Source organism: Semicossyphus pulcher, unplaced genomic scaffold (genome assembly GCF_022749685.1).
Source record: "Semicossyphus pulcher isolate SPU_LCO1_2020_fin unplaced genomic scaffold, fSemPul1.0.p SCAF_5, whole genome shotgun sequence".
In the NCBI taxonomy this organism is placed as follows: Eukaryota; Metazoa; Chordata; class Actinopteri; order Labriformes; family Labridae; genus Semicossyphus; species Semicossyphus pulcher.
In genome coordinates, this window is record NW_027211726.1 from 4,925,328 (window position 1) to 4,948,613 (window position 23,286).

General features: G+C 41.2%; 1 protein-coding gene across 4 annotated transcripts in view; it reads left to right on the top strand.

Annotated features, from left to right (window-relative positions):
- col11a2 (collagen, type XI, alpha 2) overlaps positions 1–22,746 on the top strand; it is a 45,706-nt gene extending 22,960 nt beyond the window's left edge. For all 4 annotated transcript variants that reach the window (XM_069681852.1, XM_069681854.1, XM_069681853.1 and 1 more), the window contains 58 exons: positions 1,525–1,740; positions 3,434–3,487; positions 3,812–3,853; positions 4,141–4,203; positions 4,391–4,465; positions 4,753–4,839; positions 5,155–5,211; positions 5,425–5,478; positions 5,659–5,712; positions 5,864–5,917; positions 6,198–6,251; positions 6,456–6,509; positions 6,627–6,671; positions 7,723–7,776; positions 8,740–8,784; positions 8,945–8,998; positions 9,167–9,211; positions 10,135–10,188; positions 10,289–10,333; positions 10,556–10,609; positions 10,732–10,776; positions 11,015–11,068; positions 11,222–11,329; positions 11,958–12,011; positions 12,131–12,184; positions 12,273–12,317; positions 12,807–12,860; positions 13,205–13,249; positions 13,398–13,451; positions 13,641–13,694; positions 14,388–14,441; positions 15,290–15,487; positions 15,630–15,683; positions 15,998–16,105; positions 16,211–16,318; positions 16,414–16,467; positions 16,604–16,657; positions 16,972–17,079; positions 17,191–17,244; positions 17,355–17,408; positions 17,677–17,730; positions 17,831–17,884; positions 17,996–18,103; positions 18,289–18,342; positions 18,535–18,588; positions 18,684–18,737; positions 19,071–19,124; positions 19,445–19,552; positions 19,683–19,736; positions 19,919–20,080; positions 20,180–20,233; positions 20,396–20,431; positions 20,518–20,571; positions 20,687–20,972; positions 21,179–21,291; positions 21,549–21,617; positions 21,735–21,971; positions 22,501–22,746. In XM_069681852.1, coding sequence (XP_069537953.1) covers positions 1,525–1,740; positions 3,434–3,487; positions 3,812–3,853; positions 4,141–4,203; positions 4,391–4,465; positions 4,753–4,839; positions 5,155–5,211; positions 5,425–5,478; positions 5,659–5,712; positions 5,864–5,917; positions 6,198–6,251; positions 6,456–6,509; positions 6,627–6,671; positions 7,723–7,776; positions 8,740–8,784; positions 8,945–8,998; positions 9,167–9,211; positions 10,135–10,188; positions 10,289–10,333; positions 10,556–10,609; positions 10,732–10,776; positions 11,015–11,068; positions 11,222–11,329; positions 11,958–12,011; positions 12,131–12,184; positions 12,273–12,317; positions 12,807–12,860; positions 13,205–13,249; positions 13,398–13,451; positions 13,641–13,694; positions 14,388–14,441; positions 15,290–15,487; positions 15,630–15,683; positions 15,998–16,105; positions 16,211–16,318; positions 16,414–16,467; positions 16,604–16,657; positions 16,972–17,079; positions 17,191–17,244; positions 17,355–17,408; positions 17,677–17,730; positions 17,831–17,884; positions 17,996–18,103; positions 18,289–18,342; positions 18,535–18,588; positions 18,684–18,737; positions 19,071–19,124; positions 19,445–19,552; positions 19,683–19,736; positions 19,919–20,080; positions 20,180–20,233; positions 20,396–20,431; positions 20,518–20,571; positions 20,687–20,972; positions 21,179–21,291; positions 21,549–21,617; positions 21,735–21,971; positions 22,501–22,647 — 4,425 coding nt within the window. In that variant the 3' untranslated portion in view covers positions 22,648–22,746. The remainder of the gene's footprint in view (positions 1–1,524; positions 1,741–3,433; positions 3,488–3,811; positions 3,854–4,140; positions 4,204–4,390; positions 4,466–4,752; positions 4,840–5,154; positions 5,212–5,424; positions 5,479–5,658; positions 5,713–5,863; positions 5,918–6,197; positions 6,252–6,455; positions 6,510–6,626; positions 6,672–7,722; positions 7,777–8,739; positions 8,785–8,944; positions 8,999–9,166; positions 9,212–10,134; positions 10,189–10,288; positions 10,334–10,555; positions 10,610–10,731; positions 10,777–11,014; positions 11,069–11,221; positions 11,330–11,957; positions 12,012–12,130; positions 12,185–12,272; positions 12,318–12,806; positions 12,861–13,204; positions 13,250–13,397; positions 13,452–13,640; positions 13,695–14,387; positions 14,442–15,289; positions 15,488–15,629; positions 15,684–15,997; positions 16,106–16,210; positions 16,319–16,413; positions 16,468–16,603; positions 16,658–16,971; positions 17,080–17,190; positions 17,245–17,354; positions 17,409–17,676; positions 17,731–17,830; positions 17,885–17,995; positions 18,104–18,288; positions 18,343–18,534; positions 18,589–18,683; positions 18,738–19,070; positions 19,125–19,444; positions 19,553–19,682; positions 19,737–19,918; positions 20,081–20,179; positions 20,234–20,395; positions 20,432–20,517; positions 20,572–20,686; positions 20,973–21,178; positions 21,292–21,548; positions 21,618–21,734; positions 21,972–22,500) is intronic.
- Positions 22,747–23,286: the final 540 nt, after the last annotated feature.

The following is a 23,286-nucleotide window of genomic DNA, read 5'->3' on the forward strand; positions in this document are numbered from 1 at the left end:
CATTATATAGAACATAAACGTTAATTAACCTCCAAATCTTTGTACAGTAAATTAAAAAAACATTTAGGGATAAGCACCCAGTGATACAAATAACAATAAATAATCATCTCAATACAAGAGACTTCTTTGCACAAAGGAAGAAGAGTAATACCTGTGCGGTGGTGAGCCCAGTCTTTGTAGTTTAACCAAGTAGATATGGCTCTGTGTCTCTCTTAACCCTTACCTAACCACACATCAATGTTTTGTTGGCACCGATGCCACATGACAAGATATAAAAGAAAAGCTTTTTCAAATGAGAATGCACCACATTCATTTGCTAGTATCATCAAACATTTTTATGTGGCTCCTCTTTTCTCTAACAACAAGATTCCTGTTTTGTTCTCATCTCAAGATCCAGGGTTGATCAGGTTGCGATCTTGACATAAGAGCAAAAATCTTGTGAAAAGGGGATTCGCATAGAAATATTTGACATGCAGTTTCAAACACAGCTACAAGAGAATATATTGCATTCTTGTTTAAGTGAAAAATCTAACTGAACTAAAGAATACAGAAGTTGTTGCGGCTGACTTAAAAGCCCTAAACTATCAGAATTTGAGAATATGTTTCTCACAGTTCTGATCTGTTTCTCACAGTTCACTTATTGGCAATAATCCATATTGTCATCATTACCATTTTATCTATATAAACTTACTTGTATGACTTTGTTTTGTTTTCCAATGTTGATGCTAAGAATGGTTTTTGCTACAGTTTTGGTGAGAAATGTGTCAGTTTTAAATGTTAGGAACAAATACAAACATTATTCACAGTTTATTTATTTTTTAATTGTATATTCTGTATGAAGAAACTGTACAGCATATATCCAATGGATTCATATTTTAAAAACTCCCATGGTAAGTAGAATAGAAAGTAACATAGTTTTTGCTTTTGAGAATTATAGCAGCAGCATGTTTCCACAAAGTTCTTCATATCAGTTTTGTGTCTATGCAAGCTTGACCCTGAATTATATGTATTCTCTCTCTCTCTCTCTCTCTCTCTCTCTCTCTCTCTCTCTCTCTCTCTCTGTCTCTCTCTCTCACTCTCCCTCCCTCTCTCTCTCTCTCACACACAAGCTGATACGGATATGCTTTGATGGAAACATACTATAATAAGCTCAACAATAGAGGATTAACAGAGGATTTTAGATCAAAAAAATAAACCTGCAAATCCAAAATGCGGCTAATTACATCAGACTAATGTTAAAGCATGAAGGACTCATAGAGTCCCTACAGTCTACAAGATGTCTTTTTGTTTTCTGTCCCTATGTCACTGTTTATTTCAAGAGGTAAGACTCACTTCTTTCTGTATATGCCCCCTTTTCCTCTCCCCCTATTTTTCTTTCCTTTACTAACATTTCCCCATCATAAATACTCATCATCTTTTTACTGTTCCCTCTTCCTCTTTCCTGCATCTTTATTTTCCTTTCTTTCATACACCCTCTCGCACTCCTCCATCTATCCTATTGTGGCTCTGATAAACCCAACCCAGCCCCAGGTGGAGCCATCGCTGGTGGGAGAGGAGGTAGATGCCACCAAGGCAGGCGGTGTGGGCGAGGAGGCCTTCACTGAGGAGTATGTGACTGGGGACGTGGGCCTTAAGGAATACGACTATTCCTACAGGGACTACAATGAGCCATTAGTGGAAACTGGAGAGGTCGATGCGTACATGGGCCCCGCCCTGTCCGCTGTGACAGACGAGGGAGGCGTAAGTCGTTTTGCTTCGGGGGCAAAAAACACAATCAGTTTCAACCACTTTTGAATCCTAGTCTTTGACAAATTGTATTCAATCTCCTCTTAAATGATGTGTTTAAGTTTGCCATCTCAGTAGATTTTTTTTACCGCTCTGGGACCTCAACCTTTGTACTTATGGAGGCTGATTTGAAAACCCATGGCACTGTAGGAAAGTATACCTCTATCTTAGTACCTTCCCTTAAGAACTAAATGTTAGAAAATGAGTTTAGATTTCTCAGAGAGACCAACTGACACAGTGATTGTTGTGTACTATGAAGACTTGACCTTTTAAAACTGAACCATCAGATTCCCCTTGTATTCATTAAACCCGTTGTTAATATTTGTTTTAGGTTGCATTCCAGTGCCATAAAAATATTAAGTGTGTCCAAATACATGTACGTCAAATTAAGTACAAAAAAGTACCAGGATGTCCTCAATATCTGGTCATGTTCTGCAGTAAACAAACCAGCATGCTTTAATTGCTATTCTGACCCACAATCCTTTGCACAACAGAAGGTACTTTACATTGACTAGTTGAGAAAGCAAAGGCAGGGAGGTAATGACGGCGATGGATATATGTGCAGTATATATCAAAGTAAAAGCCCTAATGTTAAGACAAACTTGTATGTCCAAATTGTTTGCATACTTAATGGAAATAATTCACTTTATAAGGCCAATCAGTCTATAAAAAGGAAAAAGGATGCAATTTGGAATGCAGGTTATGTTTCCAACCCAAAGTGTGAATAGTCTTTTAATTATTTTGTTACTGTTATTATTTATATTGTCATATTTTTTTAATCTTTTTATTGCCACCTACTTTTTGTCCTTTTTTATTACTGAGTATTTTATTTAATTTGCCTGTTTTGTGAGCTGCTGTAACAAGCAAATTTCCCCTTTGGGGCATCAATAAATCTTATCTTATCTTATCTTTTCTAAGTGTGCTGTGGGTAAATTCAAAATCACCCCCATGCAAGTAAGGTCTCCTGACAGACTAAATCTTATGGGGGGCAAGCTCAATCCATCACTGAGAAACCAGTATTTGAATGCATTTCAAATACTTTAAGGACCAAGAACTAGTCCACACATCATTGGTTGAAATTGGTTTTATTCTATACATTGAATAGCAAATTCAGGACCCCAAGAATACAAGCCATTAGCAGGGTAGAAGCTGTTGGGGATCCTAATAAAGTTAAACATTAACTTGAACTATAACATACACTGCATTAAGAGGCATTTGGAAATGCAGAAGTATCCACCTGCTGCATCCTCTGTCTTGAATGCCTTTTATCTCAGTGTATGGCTTCATTTAGAGCTGCTTAGCCCGGATGATTCTCTGTATCTGTGTACAAGTAACAGACCAAAGTTTGGAGATCCATTGACTCATCGTTACTTGGAACAAAGGTTATGCCTTTACCAAGAGCCAAGCAGGTTTTTATATTATATTTTGTACACTGAACTTATAGTGTTTGATATAGTGCATCAAACTAATGTGGGTGTCTTTATGTGAGTGTATGTTTACCTATTGTCTAAATGCATGCAGACATTATTGTCTGCCATATGCCCTCTCTGAGTGTGGTTGTCTTGTTTCTTTTCTATGTATGTGTGTTTTTGGGGGTGCTTCTATACTGACTACGTTGTGTTGTTGGCTACATGTGTGTTTTCCTCAGGCTGCCGTCAGAGCCCAGAAAGGAGAGAAAGGAGAGCCTGCAGTCTTGGAGCCTGTGAGTTTCTAATTTTCTATAAGAAGCCTTACCTGGGCAGGTGTATGGAAACCGAAAGGAAAAGCTTCACCAAGTAATTTTCCCCGAAGCTCCAGGGATTTGCACCAGCAGCCTACCATTCACAGTGTTTCTTTTCTCACGTTTTGCTCGTCATTCTTTTACTGTATCCAAAGTAATCCGTGATAGATCTGCTGGTGTGCTTAAAATGTAACACGTTCACCTTTTAGAATATCACTTCGGCATACTTCTTCTGTTTTAAAGTCACAGGAAATATGGTTTGGTTTTTGTCCTCTTGCAAACTTCAACTTTATTGTGACTTTGCAGGGTATGCTGATTGAAGGACCTCCAGGACCTGAGGGACCTGCTGTAAGTAAATGATGGTCATTCCCTTGTTTTCTTTCAGACAGTTCAATGATCTCTAAATATTATATTTGCACTCCTGTAGTGCACTCTTTTAGATTCTTCTAGGTAGAACCTTAACCAATACATATATCTGTTGCAAGGTTGGACAGTTAACATTTCTCCAGTGTTAATGTTTAGGGTGTTCATATGCAACACTATAATCAAGGTCTTGCTGACATTCACATAGAAAACGACCACCTAATTGAATCTGTAATCAGAATACTTAAGAGTCGTTTCCCCTCCTCTTTCAGGGTCCAACTGGCCCCCCTGGTTCTTCCGGACCTCCTGGCTCTGTTGGTGATCCTGGCGAGAGGGTGAGTGTTTCACTTTTTCTGCAGAAGTAAAGGTTCGTAGAGACATTAGCTCTGAATCTGGGCACAGACGACTCTTAGACACTGTTGGTCATTGCAGATGCACTGTGCAAAAAAGATAAAAAATGCACATCACTTTCACTCTACCCTTGAACCTGACAGTTCACCCTTTTCTCTCCTCATCCTGCAGGGTGCTCCTGGTAGGGCTGGTCTGCCTGGAGCTGATGGAGTCCCTGGACCTCCTGGAACCTCAGTCATGCTGCCTGTGAGTCACCCTTAGCTTTTAATTCTTTATTAGAAATAGATACTCTCTGAGTGGCCATAAACGGGAGTATTACTTGCTCCAACATTTTGTGGATATCTGTAAGATTGATAATGGCCCTTGTTCAGTATCCTGTTTAGTTTTGTACAATCAGTGTTCTTTTAAGTATTTGTTCTGCAGCTGATTTTGTTCATATATTACATTGAATGTATGCAACAGTAACCCCCAACCATTAAATAGGCCGAAGTTTCAATCACATGGCTGAAATGCTTTCTTGTTTCTTTTCGCAGTTCCGTTTTGGACAGAGCGGAGGAGATAAGGGTCCTGTAGTTTCTGCACAGGAAGCCCAGGCAGCAGCCATCTTGTCTCAGGCCAGGGTCAGTCATCACCTTAACTTCACATTTCCATTGTCCTTTGTTATTTTGCCTCAAGGATCACGGCAATCTAGTCTTGATTCTTCGACATTAACCAAGATTGTCACCGTCTTTTAAGGACTTTGTGTCAATAGATGTATCATAGCATCTCTTTCTTTTTCTGTTGATCTTAATAAAGACCGTTAGCTTACTGAAGACTCATTTAGATTTGAGTGATTAAGATGATATTCTCATATAGGTCGATAAGCTATGAGTGAGAAGGGACATTTTCTTATTCTTTATTCATCATCATTGAATTTTAAACGTCTTTGTCTCTAGATGGCTCTGAAAGGACCTCCTGGACCGATGGGATTCACTGGGCGCCCTGGACCGCTGGTATGTTGTCTTTCATTTAGAATCTTATCTGTTAATATTAACTGTAAATTTTATACTTTAAGTGATTCTACACAATACAAGAGAAATTTGACTGACATAATGATTTTCTTTTAATTGCAAAAACAGCGGATATTTGTCTTTTCTTGTCATAAGAGGGAGCGGAAGGATAAATAGTTTTTATTGTAGGGTGGTGATTATTTTTTCTTTTTTTAGGGAAATCCAGGAAGTTCTGGTCTGAAGGGCGAAGGTGGAGACCCTGGTCCTCAGGTAAAAACATTTACAGGGCCAAACCTGAACTCTCACCTCACATCAAAATCAAACCAAATCAAAGTTGTGTGATTAACCCTCCTTTTACAGCACAGTACAGTGTTTCGTATATTATTATTTATCTGAGTTTACCAGCTCAGATCTTTGACATTTATGACATGCATCTTATGACTTTTTCAGGGTGCTAGGGGACCCCATGGTATGATGGGACCTCCAGGAAAAGCAGGAAGAAGAGTGAGTTAACAAAAGGCTGGCTTGTCTTGTCGACATCTTTCTATCTATCGCTATCTTAGCTAAGTATGACAAAAGCAAAGGGCAAGAAGTCCAATTGTGTCAACAAAGTAGCACTTTAAAACATGTTCTTCCTCTGCTTGTCTTCTTACAGGGCCGCGCTGGAGCTGATGGTGCCAGGGGAATGCCAGGAGAGCATGGAACTAAGGTTAGCTCTCTCTGATGTCATTGTTTTATGGGCATTGTCAAAACGAACTATATTGGTTAGTGACTATGAGATACTCTTTATAATAAATTTAAATACTGGTGTCATTTAAGGAGGAGTTCCCAAAGACATTTATTGTGATATTGACTCAAAACTAATTGTGTATTGTCCCTGAGTCTTTAGATGCGTGTAGTACAGAAGAGTAGAAGAAGCCAGCTTTTACTTGGTCATAGTCTTCTACAAATCAGTAATATAACCTTACATGTCTGTGTGTCTCTGTCAGGGTGACCGAGGTTTTGATGGCCTTCCTGGCTTGCCCGGGGACAAAGGACACAGGGTGAGTGAAACTTTTCACAATCAAAATGCCACATACACTTCACACAGTTTTATTATACATATTATGATGGTTGTACTGGCAGTAGTAGGTAAAAAAATCGAATGTTGTTCAACGTGTAGAAAACTTTAAATCTTAAAAATCTGTCAGTAAGCAGAACAAAATATATTTTCTGATTCCTCACTCCTCCACTTTTTCGTCTTCCAGGGTGACTCAGGAGCAATGGGACCCCTAGGACCTACAGGAGAGGATGGAGAGAGGGTATGAAGACATGAGAGAAGAATATGAGATTATTCCGGGCACTGCTCGGAGCATCTATCATTACTCAATACCCGTTGATAATTCAGCATCTTTACGTCCTCTGCATTTTGTTTCCAGGGAGATGATGGAGACGTTGGACCCAGGGGTCTCCCAGGTGAACCAGTAAGTGTTTCCATTAACAAAGCTGATTTTAAATCTATTTGTATGTTATTCAGGCTCCCTATCTCTGTTAGTAACAGCATCCCAAATTACATCTCAGGGTATCCATCTGTAGGATGTAACAGTTGGGGCTCTTCACTGTGCCTATGTGCAGAGTTGTAATGGAGATGTCAAAGATAAATGTTGTTATGATCACCTGAGTGGTGCAAAAGTTTCTGCAGAACACAACTATGGACAAAAATATAATGGCTTGACAGAAATGGATGTCTAGATAAATAAAGCTAAAGATAAACATACTTTTTATTATGTATTAACCACATCAATTACAGAGGCAATATGACATAGACTTATTGGCTACTATATTAGTTTCTCCTGTACAGTCTTAATTAATAAACTTAAAATGAGTCCTTGCGTAGGAAATTCCATAAAATCATATTCTTTTCTTAAAGTACAATTCTCAATTTGCCTTATTGTATTTGAGGCAAAAAATATGGGTTTTTTTATGTATGTAAGTCAACATACAAGTAATTATCCTCAAGCCATTTGAACCTCTTGGTTTAATGTGTCTGGTACAGCAGGAAACAATTGATTATATCTTATATAATTCTGGTTACATTCTTCTAATTATACACATTCTGGTCAAAGAGAACAGAACATTTTACATTTTATAGGAAGGTATGTTTCTATTCAAATCAAACCTCATTATAACAAACATTTCCCCTTAGCAAAACCAATTAAAAACATGGTGAGCCATCTGAGAAAATATTGGAAACAGTTGATATAGCCTGTTACAAGTACTTGTGTTATTTATCAAAAAAACAATAATGTATATACAATATAACAATCAGTAGTCTTTTATGTATTAATTTGTTAGCTGGTCTTGACGTGAATGTTGCTGCTTCAGCTCTTGTTGACCTCTGACCTTCTGTTTATATACATTTATAATATGGTGGTATAGATGTTTGTTGTAGTCCAACTTTTTCTGTTGTTGAACATGTCTTTTAACACTTTTTATGACTGACTGATCTTGGCTTCTTTGTGTCTGTCTCTCTAGGGACCTCGTGGTTTGCTGGGACCTAAAGGTCCTCCTGGAATCCCCGGACCTCCTGTGAGTAAAAACAATTACAAACCACATTGTTCTGCTTTTTTTTTTGTAACTGCATTGGTTTATCCCTCTGTGACCTCTGAACACCCACAGCGCCTCTGGAAACAACACCCTGTGACCTGGTATAAAAGCAGAGATATTTAGAATCCAAAAATGCATATGTAATGTTCCCACAGTCACCTCAAAACAATAACAAAACACCCAGTGTCACCCAGGATTTAAGCAACCAAGTCCCATTTTACACTATTTAAATGTACTAGAGTTGTTTGGCTAAGTGGTTGAGCTCTGCCATTAAAGAGGACTCCACCGCCGAAAACACAGGACATTTTGTTAAAATAGATTAAATGGATGTTCCACACATTCTCCTTCCCTTCCCTATAATTCAACTCGATCAACAATTTGATCAGAGATTCGGGTGTGGTTTGATGGTAGCGGCTCATGTAGCCTGGAGCTTCTAGCCTAAAGCAGAGATGATCAGCAGTGAGGTACAGAGGTTACAGAGGTTATAGTAAGCTCTTTCTGCCAGGTCTCTTGTGTTTATCTTCACAACCTAAGATCTTTCTCATTTTCAAACTTTTACCCTTCAGTCCTAACCAACCACACTTAAGGCAATTTGTCAGACTTCATGCAGCTTCCTCTGGAGCTTTTGTATGAGAATCCCTACAACTTCTTTACCCAGACCCCCCTTTTTTCTTTTCTTTTTTAAACAAACATTTATGTCTAAAATCAGTCAAGTTCCCCTCTAAGCAGGAGTGTAAGTGCCTCCTGATTTCCATCTTAATACAGGGTACTAGCAAGAATAGTTACAGCTACCACTGCAGACGAAAACAAATTGCTTTGGATAGAAGCCTACACCTAACTGAGACAGTTATTAGTATGTACAACTGTGTTTGAACTGTTTTGTATTCTGTGAATGGTCGACAACTTTCATTTTGATTTTCTGTGTTCATCTTCTCGTCTTCTCAGGGCGTACGAGGAAATGACGGGCCCCACGGTCCCAAAGGAAACCTGGTCAGTTCCCCAATAACTATCTACCATCTTATAATGAAAACTGTCAGGAAACCTTTATTTTTACTAATCTAAAATCTGATTCTCTCACCTGTCCTTACTCTTTCGTGTTATCTACTTCTCATTTGTAATGACTCTGTGGTCCTCTTTATCTTTCTCTAAGGGTCCCCAAGGAGAGCCAGGACCCCCAGGTCAGCAGGGAACCCCAGGAACTCAGGTGAGACAGAGGGCAGCTGACCAGTATCTTACTCACTTTTGATATAATCTTCAGTGACGTGAAGTTATTGTGCTAAAGTGCCTAGACTGTCGTGAACATTCACAAAAAGTGAAATGCAACAATAATGCTTACAGTGAAACATGTGTCTGCTGTTTTGTTTATCTGCAGGGAATGCCAGGACCTCAGGGAGCCCTTGGACCCCCAGGAGAGAAAGTAAGAACCAGAAATATAACAATGTTGTTCTTCACAAAAAAGTACAGCGCAAGACACAGGAAGAGAACTAGGGGAAAATATATTCAACAATCAACAGCTGCCCAGGGTTTTAACAGTAAGAACTTATGTTTAACACATTCAATCCTCTTCATTCATGGAAGAGATAGTGAATTTATATGAAAATAATCTGGATTTCCAGAAGATCTGTTGAGGCATATTAAGTGTATGAAAAAACATAACAATGCCACACAATGCTGTCAAAATATAACAAAAGAAAACCAGTAGAATATCAGATTTCAAGGGACTCAAAAGGATGGATTTAAATTTTCACTGTTTTTTATGGGTTGTGATAATTGTTTACAATTCACATAGAGTACAGAAAGTGACAGTCCGTAATCAAATCCAGTCCAACAATTCATTTACTTTACAAAGAAAAGAGATTGGGGTTTGAAATTGATACATGCTTGAAAATGTTAACATCTGTAGTTTCATCTAAACATGAGATTAGATCAGGCTGGACACTGGACATCTTTATTATCAAGGGTAAACAGCTAGCTATACTCTGTCCAAAGGTACAAAATCCACCTGCCAGCACCTCTCATTAACGCCACCCCTGTGATGACGTCAGCTCAAGTAACTCTAAAAATCGCTCGTCCTTTTCTCCCTCACACTCAGCAATATGTCTGATCACTGCAACCCATCAATGATCTGCATGGTTGAGGAAGAATACCCATGACATTGAGAAAAACTGTTGTCTCACTTCCATTTCATCCTTATGTTGTTGTTAGTAGATGAATACTTGTCCGCTTGGAAGCGACACAGTTTTTCTTCAGACGCTGTTATATGGCAGTGAGCAAAAAGGTTCAGTTGCAAGAGCAGCCCCCTCTGGACTCTCAGTTCTGATCACCTTGTCTTCTCTTCAGGGCCCAACAGGAAAACCAGGTCTGCCAGGAATGCCGGGAGCTGACGGCCCTCCTGTAAGTTTGTCTCTTCCTCCTTCTTCGTTTTTACACTTTAAACTGAATTAAGTTGAATCCATCAACAGTCTCGAGGCTTAAACTCTTTCGTTATTCTCAGGGTCACCCAGGAAAGGAGGGGCCTACTGGCACAAAAGGAAACCAGGTGGGTGTCAATCATAAATAACCTTTCCATCAAACAGTCAATTCACCAATAACATCTGAAAAAGTTTGATTTAAAAGCACATTTATTGTTAATTTGCTGGTAAAGGTCCATCAAGTATGTCTTGTAGTGTGATTGTAGTTGTGAATGTGAAAATAACTCAAGACATATTTACTGTATGGTATCTATTGTGTTGTAAACCTGTCCTTCTTTGACCTTCTCTAGGGTCCCAACGGTCCCCAGGGAGCTATCGGCTATCCTGGTCCTCGTGGCATCAAGGTGAGTGCTGTTAGTCTTTACAAATCAACAAGCAGGTTTTTTAAGTGTGTGATCTTTTTTTTTTCAACACTTGAATATTACTAGTATATGAGTGTATTGATTATGTAATGCTTTGTTTTAAGGGAGGTCAAGGAATCCGTGGACTGAAGGGCCATAAGGGAGAGAAGGTAAGTGATTCATTACAGTTAAATATATACAAATACACATCACTCAGTCAGGAAGCATCTTATCATACATTTCAGTTGCACCATGTCAATATGTACATTTGTATTCACTTAAAATAGGAAAATGTTCAAGACATGCTACAGTCTTTGTTTTAAAAGATTATGAGATCCAATAAAAACATGTTTATAGTTGTCTTTTGCTGAATATTTATGGTGTGTTTTTGTCTGCTCGTGTTTCTAGGGAGAAGACGGTTTCCCTGGAATTAAGGGAGATTTTGGTTCCAAGGGAGAGAGGGTAAGATCGACTGGTTGCTTGATCAGTTCTATAACAGAATAATATTTGGATGAATAAAAGGGTGCTTGATTGACATATTCATATTTTAAGTTATTACTATATACACTGAATATTTAGTCATTTATTCTGATGGATTTTCTCTCCTGCTCACAGGGAGAGCTTGGAGTCTCTGGGCCCAGAGGAGAGGATGGTCCAGAGGGGCCAAAGGGTCGCGTTGGACCTCCCGGTGAGATCGGACCACTTGGATTAGTCGGAGAGAAGGTAAAACCTGTTCGATCTCAGCACGATTACATGATTAGTCATTTTTAACATGAGATAGGTTACTGATATAGTTGCATAATTTCCTGCTTTATGTATTTTTTATTTTATTTTATTAAAACTAGATTTTAAGTTTTAGCTCCGCAATTGCTGATTTTTCCCTGAAAAACACTGAGATATTTCCCATAACATTAGGTAGACAGGAAATAACATAGTGCTGCCCTCTTGTGGTTGTGTATGCATGTGCACTCAAGTGAACGTGATAATTACACATGGCATTTACAGTATTTTATAATCATATTACAAATACTTTTGGATGAAACATGGCCCTTTGTTTTTAACACAATGTGTTATTATTTAGTGTTTTATTTGTGTGCTCGCTGTGAATAAACATTTGCCTCTGCAGGACATTTTCCAACCTGCTTCATTAAATGTTAATATGACCCTTGCACACCTGAGCAGTTATTCCTCATCACATTCATATTCATTTGACATTATGGAACCATTTTATGATCTGTCTTGTAATATGATTTGTTTTGTAACATGTTGCTAATATTTATTCAGAATTACAGATGTTGTGATCCCTTCAAGGTAAAGATGAATCATTTATGATGTCATCATGTGATTTCAGGGTAAACTTGGTGTGCCTGGACTTCCTGGATATCCTGGAAGACTCGGACCAAAGGTACCAGAAACAAATACTGCATCTTCATTCACTCACGCATTCATTCGTGCAGGACAACTTCTGTAATGACCCTGCCTATTTAGGGAGAGTGCTGATGTTGATGTCGATTTGTTTTTTAGGGATCTCTTGGATTCCCAGGTTTCCCTGGCTCAAACGGCGAGAAGGGAACACGGGTAATTTGATTGCTCTTTGAGAGGTTTGGCTAAAAGTTCACAGTCTGACTGAGTCTGCAGTTATTTGTTTCTTTCTTTCTTTTTTCAGGGTCTTAGCGGCAAATCAGGGCCAAGAGGACAAAGAGGACCTACGGTACCATTTCACATCTATGATCTATTCTTTCAGTCAGTTTGTAAAAGCGTGTCTGCTGGTAGGATGATGGACTTTGATCTTTCATGGTGGACAAAAACAATGTTATAATGATGAGTAACTTAGCACCAGACTGAAAAGCAGAGTTTTACTAGCTTCTCAGGCTGAAGACTATTTCAACTCTGACTTAAACCATCAAAACATCACTGCTGGCTGTGGACAGATATGGACAGAGGATTGCTCTGTTGTACCTGTAACCACACCCAACAGTGATGTCACAGGGTTGTGTAGTACACCTGTACAGGAGTGCTGCAAAGTGAGAAGTTAAACCATAAAGGGTCTGCAAAGATAAAATTTTTAAGGGGTTTTTCCTCTTTCTGCACAGATTTGATTAATTTAAAACTCATTGAACATAAATGGTATCACAGATAGTATCACACTTTTATAGACCGATAAAGGTCTATCACTAATTGTGCTGTTTGTGTTCCTCAGGGCCCCAGAGGACAGAGAGGACCGAGGGGGTCCACTGGGAAACCAGGAGCAAAGGTTTGTCTTCATAGTATATTTATCTAAATTAAACTGTGTCCAATCGTTTTGATATTGATTATTGTTGTTGACATTATTTTTTACTTTGATTTTATTGTCTTCATTATTATTAATATACAATATATTATTGTTGATCGAACCAATATTTCACAGCTCGATATTTTTATAGTTAGTTTTTTTATTAAAAACCCAAATAATCTCTCAATGTGAATTTGACAGCCAGCAATAAATATCTGTACTTTTTTAAATGAAGACACAACTCAGTTTATTAAAGATCAATAGCCTGTGATCCAAAACGAATGTCTTTTATTTACTGTGTTGTTGTTGTTGTTGTTGTTTTTTAGGGAACTTCAGGAAGTGATGGCCCTTCTGGTCCTCTTGGTGAGAGGGTGAGTGCTTCATTTTCAGTTGGAAACCATGTTGTGCTGATTGGTACTTTGTCAGAGCAAACATTCAAACCTTTTTTGTAAGACAATGGCTGGTACTGTTTGGTCTTCTTCTATGTTCTTATTATATCATATGTTGTTGCCTCACCAGGGATTGCCCGGGCCTCAGGGAGCCAATGGTTTCCCCGGACCAAAAGGACCCCCTGTAAGAGCTAAGAGCTAAGAACTAAATGTGGATACTGTAAATATTCAAAGTGCTAACACTTGGCTGTTAATAATAATTTGATAAGATTATTGTAGTACACTGTTCCAACATGGTTTTGGGTTGAATGCTCCCTCTTGCTTGCTCTCTTCTCCTAAGATAAAGACATAATTAAATGACGTTTCCTTACAGGGACCACCAGGAAAAGACGGACTGCCTGGACACCCTGGGCAGAGAGGAGAAGTTGTAAGTTTTATTTCATGCTACCAATAAAGATGGTTCAATAATCCACCTTTTGAAACTGATGATTTTAAAGCCTTAAGCTCCATAATTAATAAATGGTCCTCCAGAAAGAGAAGCAGTAGTTTTCCCATTTTTATGTAGATATTCAGCCACTCAGATATAATTTCAGTGATTAGCTTGTTACTCATGCAAACCTGCTTGTTTACTGTGAAAACAAATATTTGATGTATTTTACTCCATTTTCTGTTGATTTCCAAGTTGGAAATGTTTTGTGACATCCTTTTGAGGTGGGTTGGATTAAAAAAGGCATCAACATTGGTTCAATCTCAATCTCAAAATTCTTTGTATATAAAATCCAGGCATGTACAGCTATAGCTATACAGTTAAAATAAAACTTTAAAGGATCCACAGAACATAAAGGAGCCAATAATCCCATTGTTAGCTAAAAATGTATAAATAGTTATCAGACAGTCATTTTATAGTCAATGTGCATCCTCCTGATCCGCACTAGATTGTTTGAATCAATATTTATACATTGTTAACTCTTCACCTGGTAACTAGAGCTTAGCTGTCACCTTTAGAATAGGTGTGTATATACTGTATAGCTGAAGTTGACTATTCAGACATAGATGACACATGTTATGATGCATGTCAACAGTAAGAACATTTTATGTTAACTGAGTTTCTCTCCTCCAGGGTTTCCAAGGTAAAATGGGTCCACCTGGGCCTCCTGGAGTCGTTGGACCTCAGGTGAGTTTTCTGCAGGATTTTCTTATATTTTGAAGATCATACCATCACTGCCATTACCGAGGTTGTAAACGACATCACATCAGCTTCAGATGAAAGGAAACGCTGCCTGGCACTTTCTGTCGATTTATCAAAAGCATTGGACCCGGTGGATCATTCCTTCCTTCTGCAGAGGCTACATAACATTGGCTTTGATAATAACACATATAGGTGGTTCAAGAGTTATCTATCAGAGGGGGAACAAGCAGTTAAACTGGGGAGCAACTTTACTCCACAATTTATAACAATTTATGGTGACGCTTATGATACTAATGCTTTTTGTTATTCTGCACCTGACTCGAGGAACAAGTTACAGCACCTGCTTCAATTAGATGCATTTTTACTGTTTGGACATTTTAGAAACCTGATTTCAACCTCATAACCTGTATTTGTTTGACTTAAATCAACCTTATTTAATTTTTTCTTTATTCCCATTTTAATCACTGAACTTTCTTAAATATTTTAGTACATTTTAGGCTTTATCTTACACACAACATTTTAGTTTACCATTTAAATGTCTTAATGCCTGTTCAGTGATTTTAATGGCCTTTCAATCAGTGTGTCGTCTGCTTCTTCTAATGCTTTGTTGTTTGTCTTTTTAACTTGTTTAACTCGATGTCATTGTCAATGACGGTTGCCCCTCAGTGATCTCTCGAGTATAAATAAAGGTTAATTGATATCAGTTTTTATAATTTGTCTTCTTTCCACTTTCTCTCTTCGACTTCTTTTCTCACCTCCTTGGACCTCTGCTTCCACTTCCCTCTACCTACATCTTCTCCCCCTCTCTGTCATCTCCACCCCCGTCCTCCCAGGGTCCATCAGGAGAGACCGGCCCCATGGGCGAGCGCGGCCACCCCGGACCCCCAGGTCCTCCTGGAGAGCAGGGACTTTCTGGTCCCTCAGGAAAGGAAGGCACCAAGGGAGACCCTGGACCCCCCGGAGGCCCCGGGAAAGACGGGCCCCCGGGACTGAGAGGATTCCCCGGAGAGAGAGGACTGCCTGGAACCCCTGTGAGTGTGACTAAGAGAAATATTGTGGACGGATTAGCTGCCAGTTGTTTTTAAATAACTGTGATGCTTAAACTGCATAAAAGTGTCTCACAGAGTTGATGTGAGATATTTCTGATGAATCGCTCTGCGTCTTTTCTTTTAGGGAGGTGGAGGACTGAAGGGAAGTGAAGGACCTGCCGGACCCCCTGGACCTGCTGTAAGTTTCAACCCATATGAAAATGTCATGGGGTTTTTTTCACACTAAATCTGACTAATGGAATGAAAAACATTACAGTAATAATATCTTGGTCGCTAGCTTTGGTTTATTAAAAAAGGATATAAGTTGATTTGAGTTCGGTCAGTTCATAATCTGGGTTTGTTTCATGCTTTCGTTCATGTTGTTGGTTTTAATCGTTCATTATGGGATGTGGTTATGAAATTGTTTGAGTTGTCTATAACAGAATATCCCGGTCAGAATGAAGTATTGACTTAATGAATACCTGCTGTCTTTATGACATTGCACCTTTCCAGGGTTCTCCTGGTGAGAGGGGTCAAGCTGGCACTGCTGGACCTGTTGGACCTCCTGGCAGACCGGGCCCTCAGGGGCCTCCTGGACCTGCTGGAGAGAAGGGAGTCCCTGTGAGTATTTTCATCCAGTGTGCAGTATTGATTATGACTTCACATTGGTAATAGGTTTTCAAAGACATTGATTGACTATTGATTTGTTCTTTTTCTCTTGTTTAGGGTGAGAAAGGCCCTATTGGCCCTGCAGGTCGTGATGGAGTGCAGGGTCCTGTGGGTCTGCCTGGGCCTGCTGGATCACCTGGAGTACCAGGAGAGGACGGAGACAAGGCCAGTTACCCTAACTTATGCACTTCATACCAAAGAAAAAAAAAGCTGGAGTTTCTGTTTTAATCATCCAGAACACTGTTTCTTTGTCACTGCAGGGTGAGGTTGGAGAGCACGGTCAGAAGGGCGCCAAGGGAGGAAAAGGAGAACATGTGAGTGACGCTGACTCACGACAAACCCGTAGACTTCTTTCTGATGGAAATGATCAGAAATCAATGTTTCTCTCTTTATCCCTCCTCTGGTGTTTTGATGTTTCGCTCACTGTTTTATTCTTTTGTTTGTTGGTAGGGTCCTCCTGGTCCACCCGGGCCTATGGGTCCCGTCGGTCAGCCTGGGCCTGCTGTAAGTACAAACCCGAACTTATTAAATACCAAGTACTCGTTGGTTGCTGTGCAGTGTGATGCGTTTGGTGCTAGCTGAGTTTCAAGGTGGTGGTCTCTTTATTTTGTCAGGATGTGGCGGGTGTCACTGCTCACGGCACACTCAGCTCTTACTCTTACTTATTTGGAACAAACCAAGTATAATAAAGTCATGAACAGAGAATTTCACTGTTGTATAGTTCTATCAATAAGCTACCAATATGATGTGAGTGCAAATGTCTTTATGCAAACATGACACCCATCTTTATCTCTTTCTGCGCTCCCTCTGTGCTGCAGGGTGCTGATGGAGAGCTCGGACCAAGGGGCCAGCAGGGGCCTTTTGGAGCTAAAGGTGACGAAGGAACCAGAGGATTCCCAGGAGCCCCAGGACCCATCGGACTGCAGGTGAAATAAAACACGCTACAGCTACAGATTCACTCAAATCTGTACTCAGCCTTCATTTCAGACTTGTATGTAAATATTCTTTGTGTAACTCTCACGCTTTCTGTCCTGCAGGGATTGCCAGGACCGCCAGGTGAGAAGGGAGAGACCGGAGATGTTGGACCTCTGGTGAGTTTCAGAAATATACGACTTTGGTTTTTATGATTGATTCAGAAAGTTGATTTATCAGCATGAAATCATAAGTGTTGATAACAGCCTGAGCCTCTTTATGTTTTCAGGGTCCTCCAGGCCCTCCCGGCCCCCGTGGCCCTGCTGGACCCAGCGGTGCTGACGTGAGTGTTTACAGGCCTTATTTCTCAAAATGGCAACGTTCACTATATTGGTTACACTACAATAGCACACACACACACACCCCCACTGCCAGTGTTTGTTTAGTGAGAAGGACATGTAAAGGGTTTGTGCTGTTAATTGTGAAGAGACATTACTGTTAGGTAGGTTAGTAAAGAATGAAGGTAGCTCTTGTCTATGAGCTGACACAATCTATTTGGGTGTGAATTTATTAATCCTGTTTGTCTGATTTTTTGTGTGCGTAATTTTCAGGGTCCTCAAGGTCCTCCTGGTGGTTTGGGTAATCCTGGACCTCTTGGAGAAAAGGTGAAGGATTCAAAGATTGTTAATGGTTTCCTTAGAAACAAAAAAACATTTAATGTCAACTTGTCTTAACAAACTAAAACAGAAACTGTTTGTTCCACAGGGAGAGCCCGGTGAGGCTGGACCACCTGGAATCGGAGGGGAGCCAGGAAAGAAGGTGAGCGTCTGCACAAACAGCTTGTTGGATGAGATGTAAGGAGACCGTGCTTCTGCTGGCAGGTCGATAGCATCCATGAGTTAACAAAGAGCTCCGTGCTCCTGTTGGCAGGGTCCTCGTGGAGAGCGCGGAGAGAAGGGAGAGGCCGGGCAACCTGGTACTGCTGGACCCGCTGGAGGCAGGGGACGACCTGGAGACGACGGACCCAAAGGAAACCCCGTATGACACCCACACAAACAAACATGCACACAATGGCATTGCCACACAGATCAGTGACTTTAGACTCCACTTTAAAAACAGTCATTTTCTGTCTAAGTTGTTTGTTTTCCTCAGTTTCTTTCCATAAATTCAGTCTGCATTTTGATCTTTGCCACATCATCATTTTGTTTTTGCTCCATCTTCAGGGACCCGTTGGTTTCCCTGGGGATCCTGGTCCCCCTGGGGAGCTTGGACCCAGAGTGAGTATCTTATTTTGAAAAAATCATGTCAGCATCTTAATTAATCATCATTTCAAAAACATATTCCTATCTATTTCAAAGCTGTGTTGCATGTGGCTGCACAGCTGGGAATAGTTCAGTTCAGCTTGTTCCACGCACATGTTTCCCTGAACACTAAGAGAAAAACACTGAACCTGATCTGCTTTACTCCAGGGTCAAGATGGTGCCAAGGGAGAGAGAGGAGAAGATGGCGAGCAAGGAGAATCTGTAGGTCAAAGGATGCAACAATACAAATATATGAACGAAGCGTTCAGGCAAATGTCTCTGTGACCTCAATCTGCTCTGTCTGCCTCCTGTTGCAGGGCTCACCTGGACCTCCTGGTGAGAACGGACCAACCGGCCCTCCGGGGAAGAGGGTAAGGTCCTCATTTAACAGGCGCTTCATCACACCAATGACTGTTTCAGTAGGAGCAGGACAGTGACACTCCCTTCCTCCATCATGCACCCGTCCTGCTTCTTACATTCAGTGACTCTGGCTAAAGCATCATTTGTGTTTTGGAGTTGTGGATGGAGTTTTTAAATGTTGTAGCATTAAAGCTTTTTCACCAAGTCAACCTTTGTTGTTGGTCAGAAGAACGAGTGAAGAATGAGCTCTGCAGTATGCGGACAGGGATGTTGTGTTAAGTTGGATTCTCTCCAGTGTTAAAAAATAGACTTGTTCTGTTAAAGCACTGTTTTTTATTTGACAGGGACCTGCTGGAACAAGAGGACCAGAGGGACGTCAGGGAGAGAAGGGAACTAAGGTGAGTTCAGAGCTTTCGAGAGCATTTTGAACTCCCTGTTGTTTTTATATAGATAACGGTGAGTGTACAATGATTTGAAACGATTCCAAAAAGGATTTAAGAAACCAAAGTTGACACGCACTGATAATAGTTTCTATCAGTGATCCCAGAACAAATCACTGCTTTTATCCCTTTTCTGTGGTTATTTAAGTTAAGCACTTTTATCTCCTCATCTCATTTCTTCTTTCATTCTTTTGTTAGATAAATGTGATGCATAACTTATGCTGTTACATCACATTAAATACATTTTTAATAAAGATTCTCGTCATCATCATTTACAGGGAGACCCAGGTGCTGTCGGCCCCCCAGGAAAAACTGGTCCTGTTGGCCCCCAGGGAGTACCAGGAAAACCAGGAACAGAGGGTCTCAGAGGACTCCCGGGATCAGTGGTCAGTGAAGATTAATTTATTTTGTGTTTGTTAATGAAACCGCCAGACAATGCAATATGTCACCTGTCATTTGTTGCATGGTTTGTTGGCTGGGCGCCACCTGCTTACTGCATCTCTGACTCTGTTTCAGGGTGAGCAAGGATCTCCAGGACCTTCTGGACAGAAAGGACCACCTGGACCAATCGTAAGATAACAGCATCTTTATGTTCATGTATAACTCTGCACTTTCAGCTTGCTGTACTTTAGCAAAGAAATGTTCTCAAATCAAACTGCCATCCATCCTCTCTCTCTTCACCTCCTGTTTTCTATGTGTCTTTCCGTCACCTCCTCACTGTTTCCCTCTCTTCTCTTCCTCTCCTCCTGCAGGGACCTCCTGGTTTGCCTGGTTTGCGTGGCGACCCTGGTTCGAAGGGAGAGAAGGGACACCCAGGTCTCATCGGTCTCATTGGACCCCCAGGAGAGCAGGGAGAGAAGGGAGACAGAGGTTTGCCTGGCCCTCACGGATCCTCCGGGCCCAAAGGAGAGTCTGTAAGTCTCACTTCTTTCACATGGCTTAGACAGGGGCAGCTCAACCAAATTATTTACATTCACTCTGATGAACATGTTCTTAAATTATTCTCATTACAGGGAATGGCTGGAGGCAGCGGACCCATCGGCCCTTCTGGTCCTCCTGGTCTGCCTGTGAGTGCCAGTTCTGTTTAGTCCCGTGAACATACCGTCTCTCTTTCTTCTTCCACTTGGCTGAATTCCCCAAATGTTTTAAGTACTGTAGTAATTAGAGACAGCAGCAAAACACGATAGGATTGTCACCACCATCAAACTAAAGCTTCATATCATTCACAGGGTCCTCAAGGTGTCAAAGGAGCCAAGGGTTCTTCTGTGAGTATTCCTTAAGTGTTCATGAAAAATGCATCGACTTGTATCTGATGCTTTAATGCATGAATTTCACTATCTGCTGTGTTTAGGGAGGAGCTGGTCCAAAGGGAGAAAAGGGTGTACAAGGACCTCCTGGACCTCCTGTAAGTAGCCATTCATTCTTTAGAAAACAAAGACACTTAAATTCTTCTCTTCTCACTCACTGCACATCATTATAAATTGTATATTAATTGATTGAGATGTAAACTTGCTGCCCAGGGCCCACCCGGCGAGGTCATTCAGCCCCTGCCCATCCAGAGGAGTCCCAAGTCCAAGCGTTCCATTGACGCCAGCCAGCTGCTCCCAGAGAGCGACCCCGACATGCCTGCATCTGACGCCACTGGCACTGAGTTCCTGATGGGCAGTGAAGGCATGGAGGAGATCTTCGGCTCTCTCAACTCACTTCGACAGGAGATCGAGACCATGCGTTTCCCTCTGGGCACTCAGGACAGCCCCGCTCGCACCTGCCAAGACCTGCACCTCAGCCAGCCAGACCTCAAAGACGGTAAGGGAGTCAACGCAAAACTGAGCCCGCCACCTGCTCAGTGGAATGATCCCTCCATCAGGCTTTAGTCCTGGTCCTAGTGTGGTGATCTGTCAAGTCAACATGTGCATGATTATTCTGAACTTTTCTCATTCGTTATCATTACATAACCTGAATATGTTCTCAGATTCTTAAAAGTTTTAACGTTTAACTGTTACTCTCTGCAGGAGAGTACTGGATTGACCCCAACCAGGGCTGCTCCAGGGATGCCTTCAAGGTCTTCTGTAATTTCACTAATGGAGCAGAGACGTGCCTGTACCCCAGCAAGAGCATCAATACGGTCAGTGAATCACCAAATTAGCAACACTTTAATATCTCTTTACAATCCCTTACTCCTTAATGTCTCAGTCAAGTTAAGAAATGTGTTGAGTCTAACATAGCATCTGCATCTACACGCTAATTTAATCCAGGTTGGTGTAAAATGATATTTTATCCCCCCAAAATCCTTTTATTTTGTTTTTTTGTTTGTGCAAAAATGAGCATTTCAAACTAAACATGTCTGACTATGACATGATGACATGATTTTTCCGGTGGCAGGTGAAAATGAGCTCCTGGGACAAAGAGACACCAGGATCCTGGTACAGTCAGTTCTCCACTGGCAGCAAGGTAAGCAACCCTCTGTTTACTTACTTATTTTGTTCTTACCTTCTGTTTAACCTTCCTTATTGTCATTCTTCCAAATCCCATTTTATAACCTCCTCTTCCTCTTCTTCCACCACCCAGTTCTTCTATGTGGACTCTAATGGCGAGCCTGTTGGCGTGGTCCAGCTTGGCTTCCTTCGTCTCTTAAGCATCCAGGCCCGCCAGAATCTCACCTACCACTGCCACCGCTCAGTGGCCTGGGCCGACCGAAGCGCCAAGAACAGCTACAGCAGGGCGCTGCACCTCCAGGGTGCCAACGAGGAGGATCTCAGCTACGAGACCAACCCTTACATCAAGGCCTTGGTTGATGGCTGCTCTGTGAGTATACACGCATAAACTACACTTGCCTGATGAAGACCCTGTGTTATTGAGTCTCTAAAAAAGTTACTCTAAACAGCACTTAATACAGAGTTATAACACCCATGTTACCCGTGTAAACCATGAGCCATCCAACATCTAAACAAAGATGTTTCAACAGGAAATGCAGCATAAAAAACTTCTGATCCTGTTTCGACCTTTCAAAACGTCGCCCAGCTACAATCACAATGCAGTTCATGTTTGGTGATTTAAGTAGGAGTAAGCAATTTCAGAGAGACCAGCAAGAGCTAGAATATGAAAGTATCCATGAAAGCCTCCACCCCAAACACATGAACTACCTCTGCTTCACTTACCGTGCACCACGAGGCCATAAGACAGAGTGGTGGAGCACAGCACATTGACATCAATGCCTAAACAAATACCTTTGCTTTTACAGTACCACTGACAATTCCACTGCACAGTCATGCCACATGTAAATATTTATAATCCGGTTTGTGACGCGTCTCTTTCTCTCTGTCCCTCTCTGCAGTATCGTAAGGGCTTTGACAGGACAGTCCTGGAGATCAACACGCCACAGGTGGAGCATCTTCCTCTGCGGGATATCAAGGTGTCAGACTTTGGGGAGAGCAACCAGCAGTTTGGCTTTGAAGTGGGACCTGTCTGTTTCCAAGGCTAAAAACACACACATCATGCGAGGAACAACACTACAAATACTTACGCACACACACACGCACTTAGAGACACATTTATCTATAAGAAACATACATGCCCAGTAATTTGTAAATTAACTTGTAAATGTTATGAAAACACACACACACAAACCCTCAAACACACACACTGACATTTGCAGATGCTGTTGTGAGACAAATGCGCACTCACACCCAAGTACGTGCCTGGGGAAAGCAACATCCTCCCAACAATTAATGGACGTCAAAAATAGGTAAAGAGGAGAGAAATTTAAAAAAAAAAACTCGCTGAGAGAAGACCATCGTCCGGGCGCACGACCGCCAGAAAGGAAGAAAAAAGCCAGGAGTAAGTGTTTTATGGAATGAAACAGTGTTTTCTTCACCAGCAGCCAAAGGGGCCGGCCTGAGAACGAGAGCAAGCTGGCCACTGAGACCTGAAGCCCCTTGTCTCCGATCCCCCTCTCACTCCTCTCTCCTCCCCACTGTCACCCTTTTTTTATCCACTCATCTCACCTGCTCTACCTCCCCCTTCCTCCTCCTACAAAAAGGGTCACACTCGGACATTATTTCCATTTCTTTAATCCGACGTTCAAACTGTGAGCAACGTGGTTGACACAGAGCGAATCTCA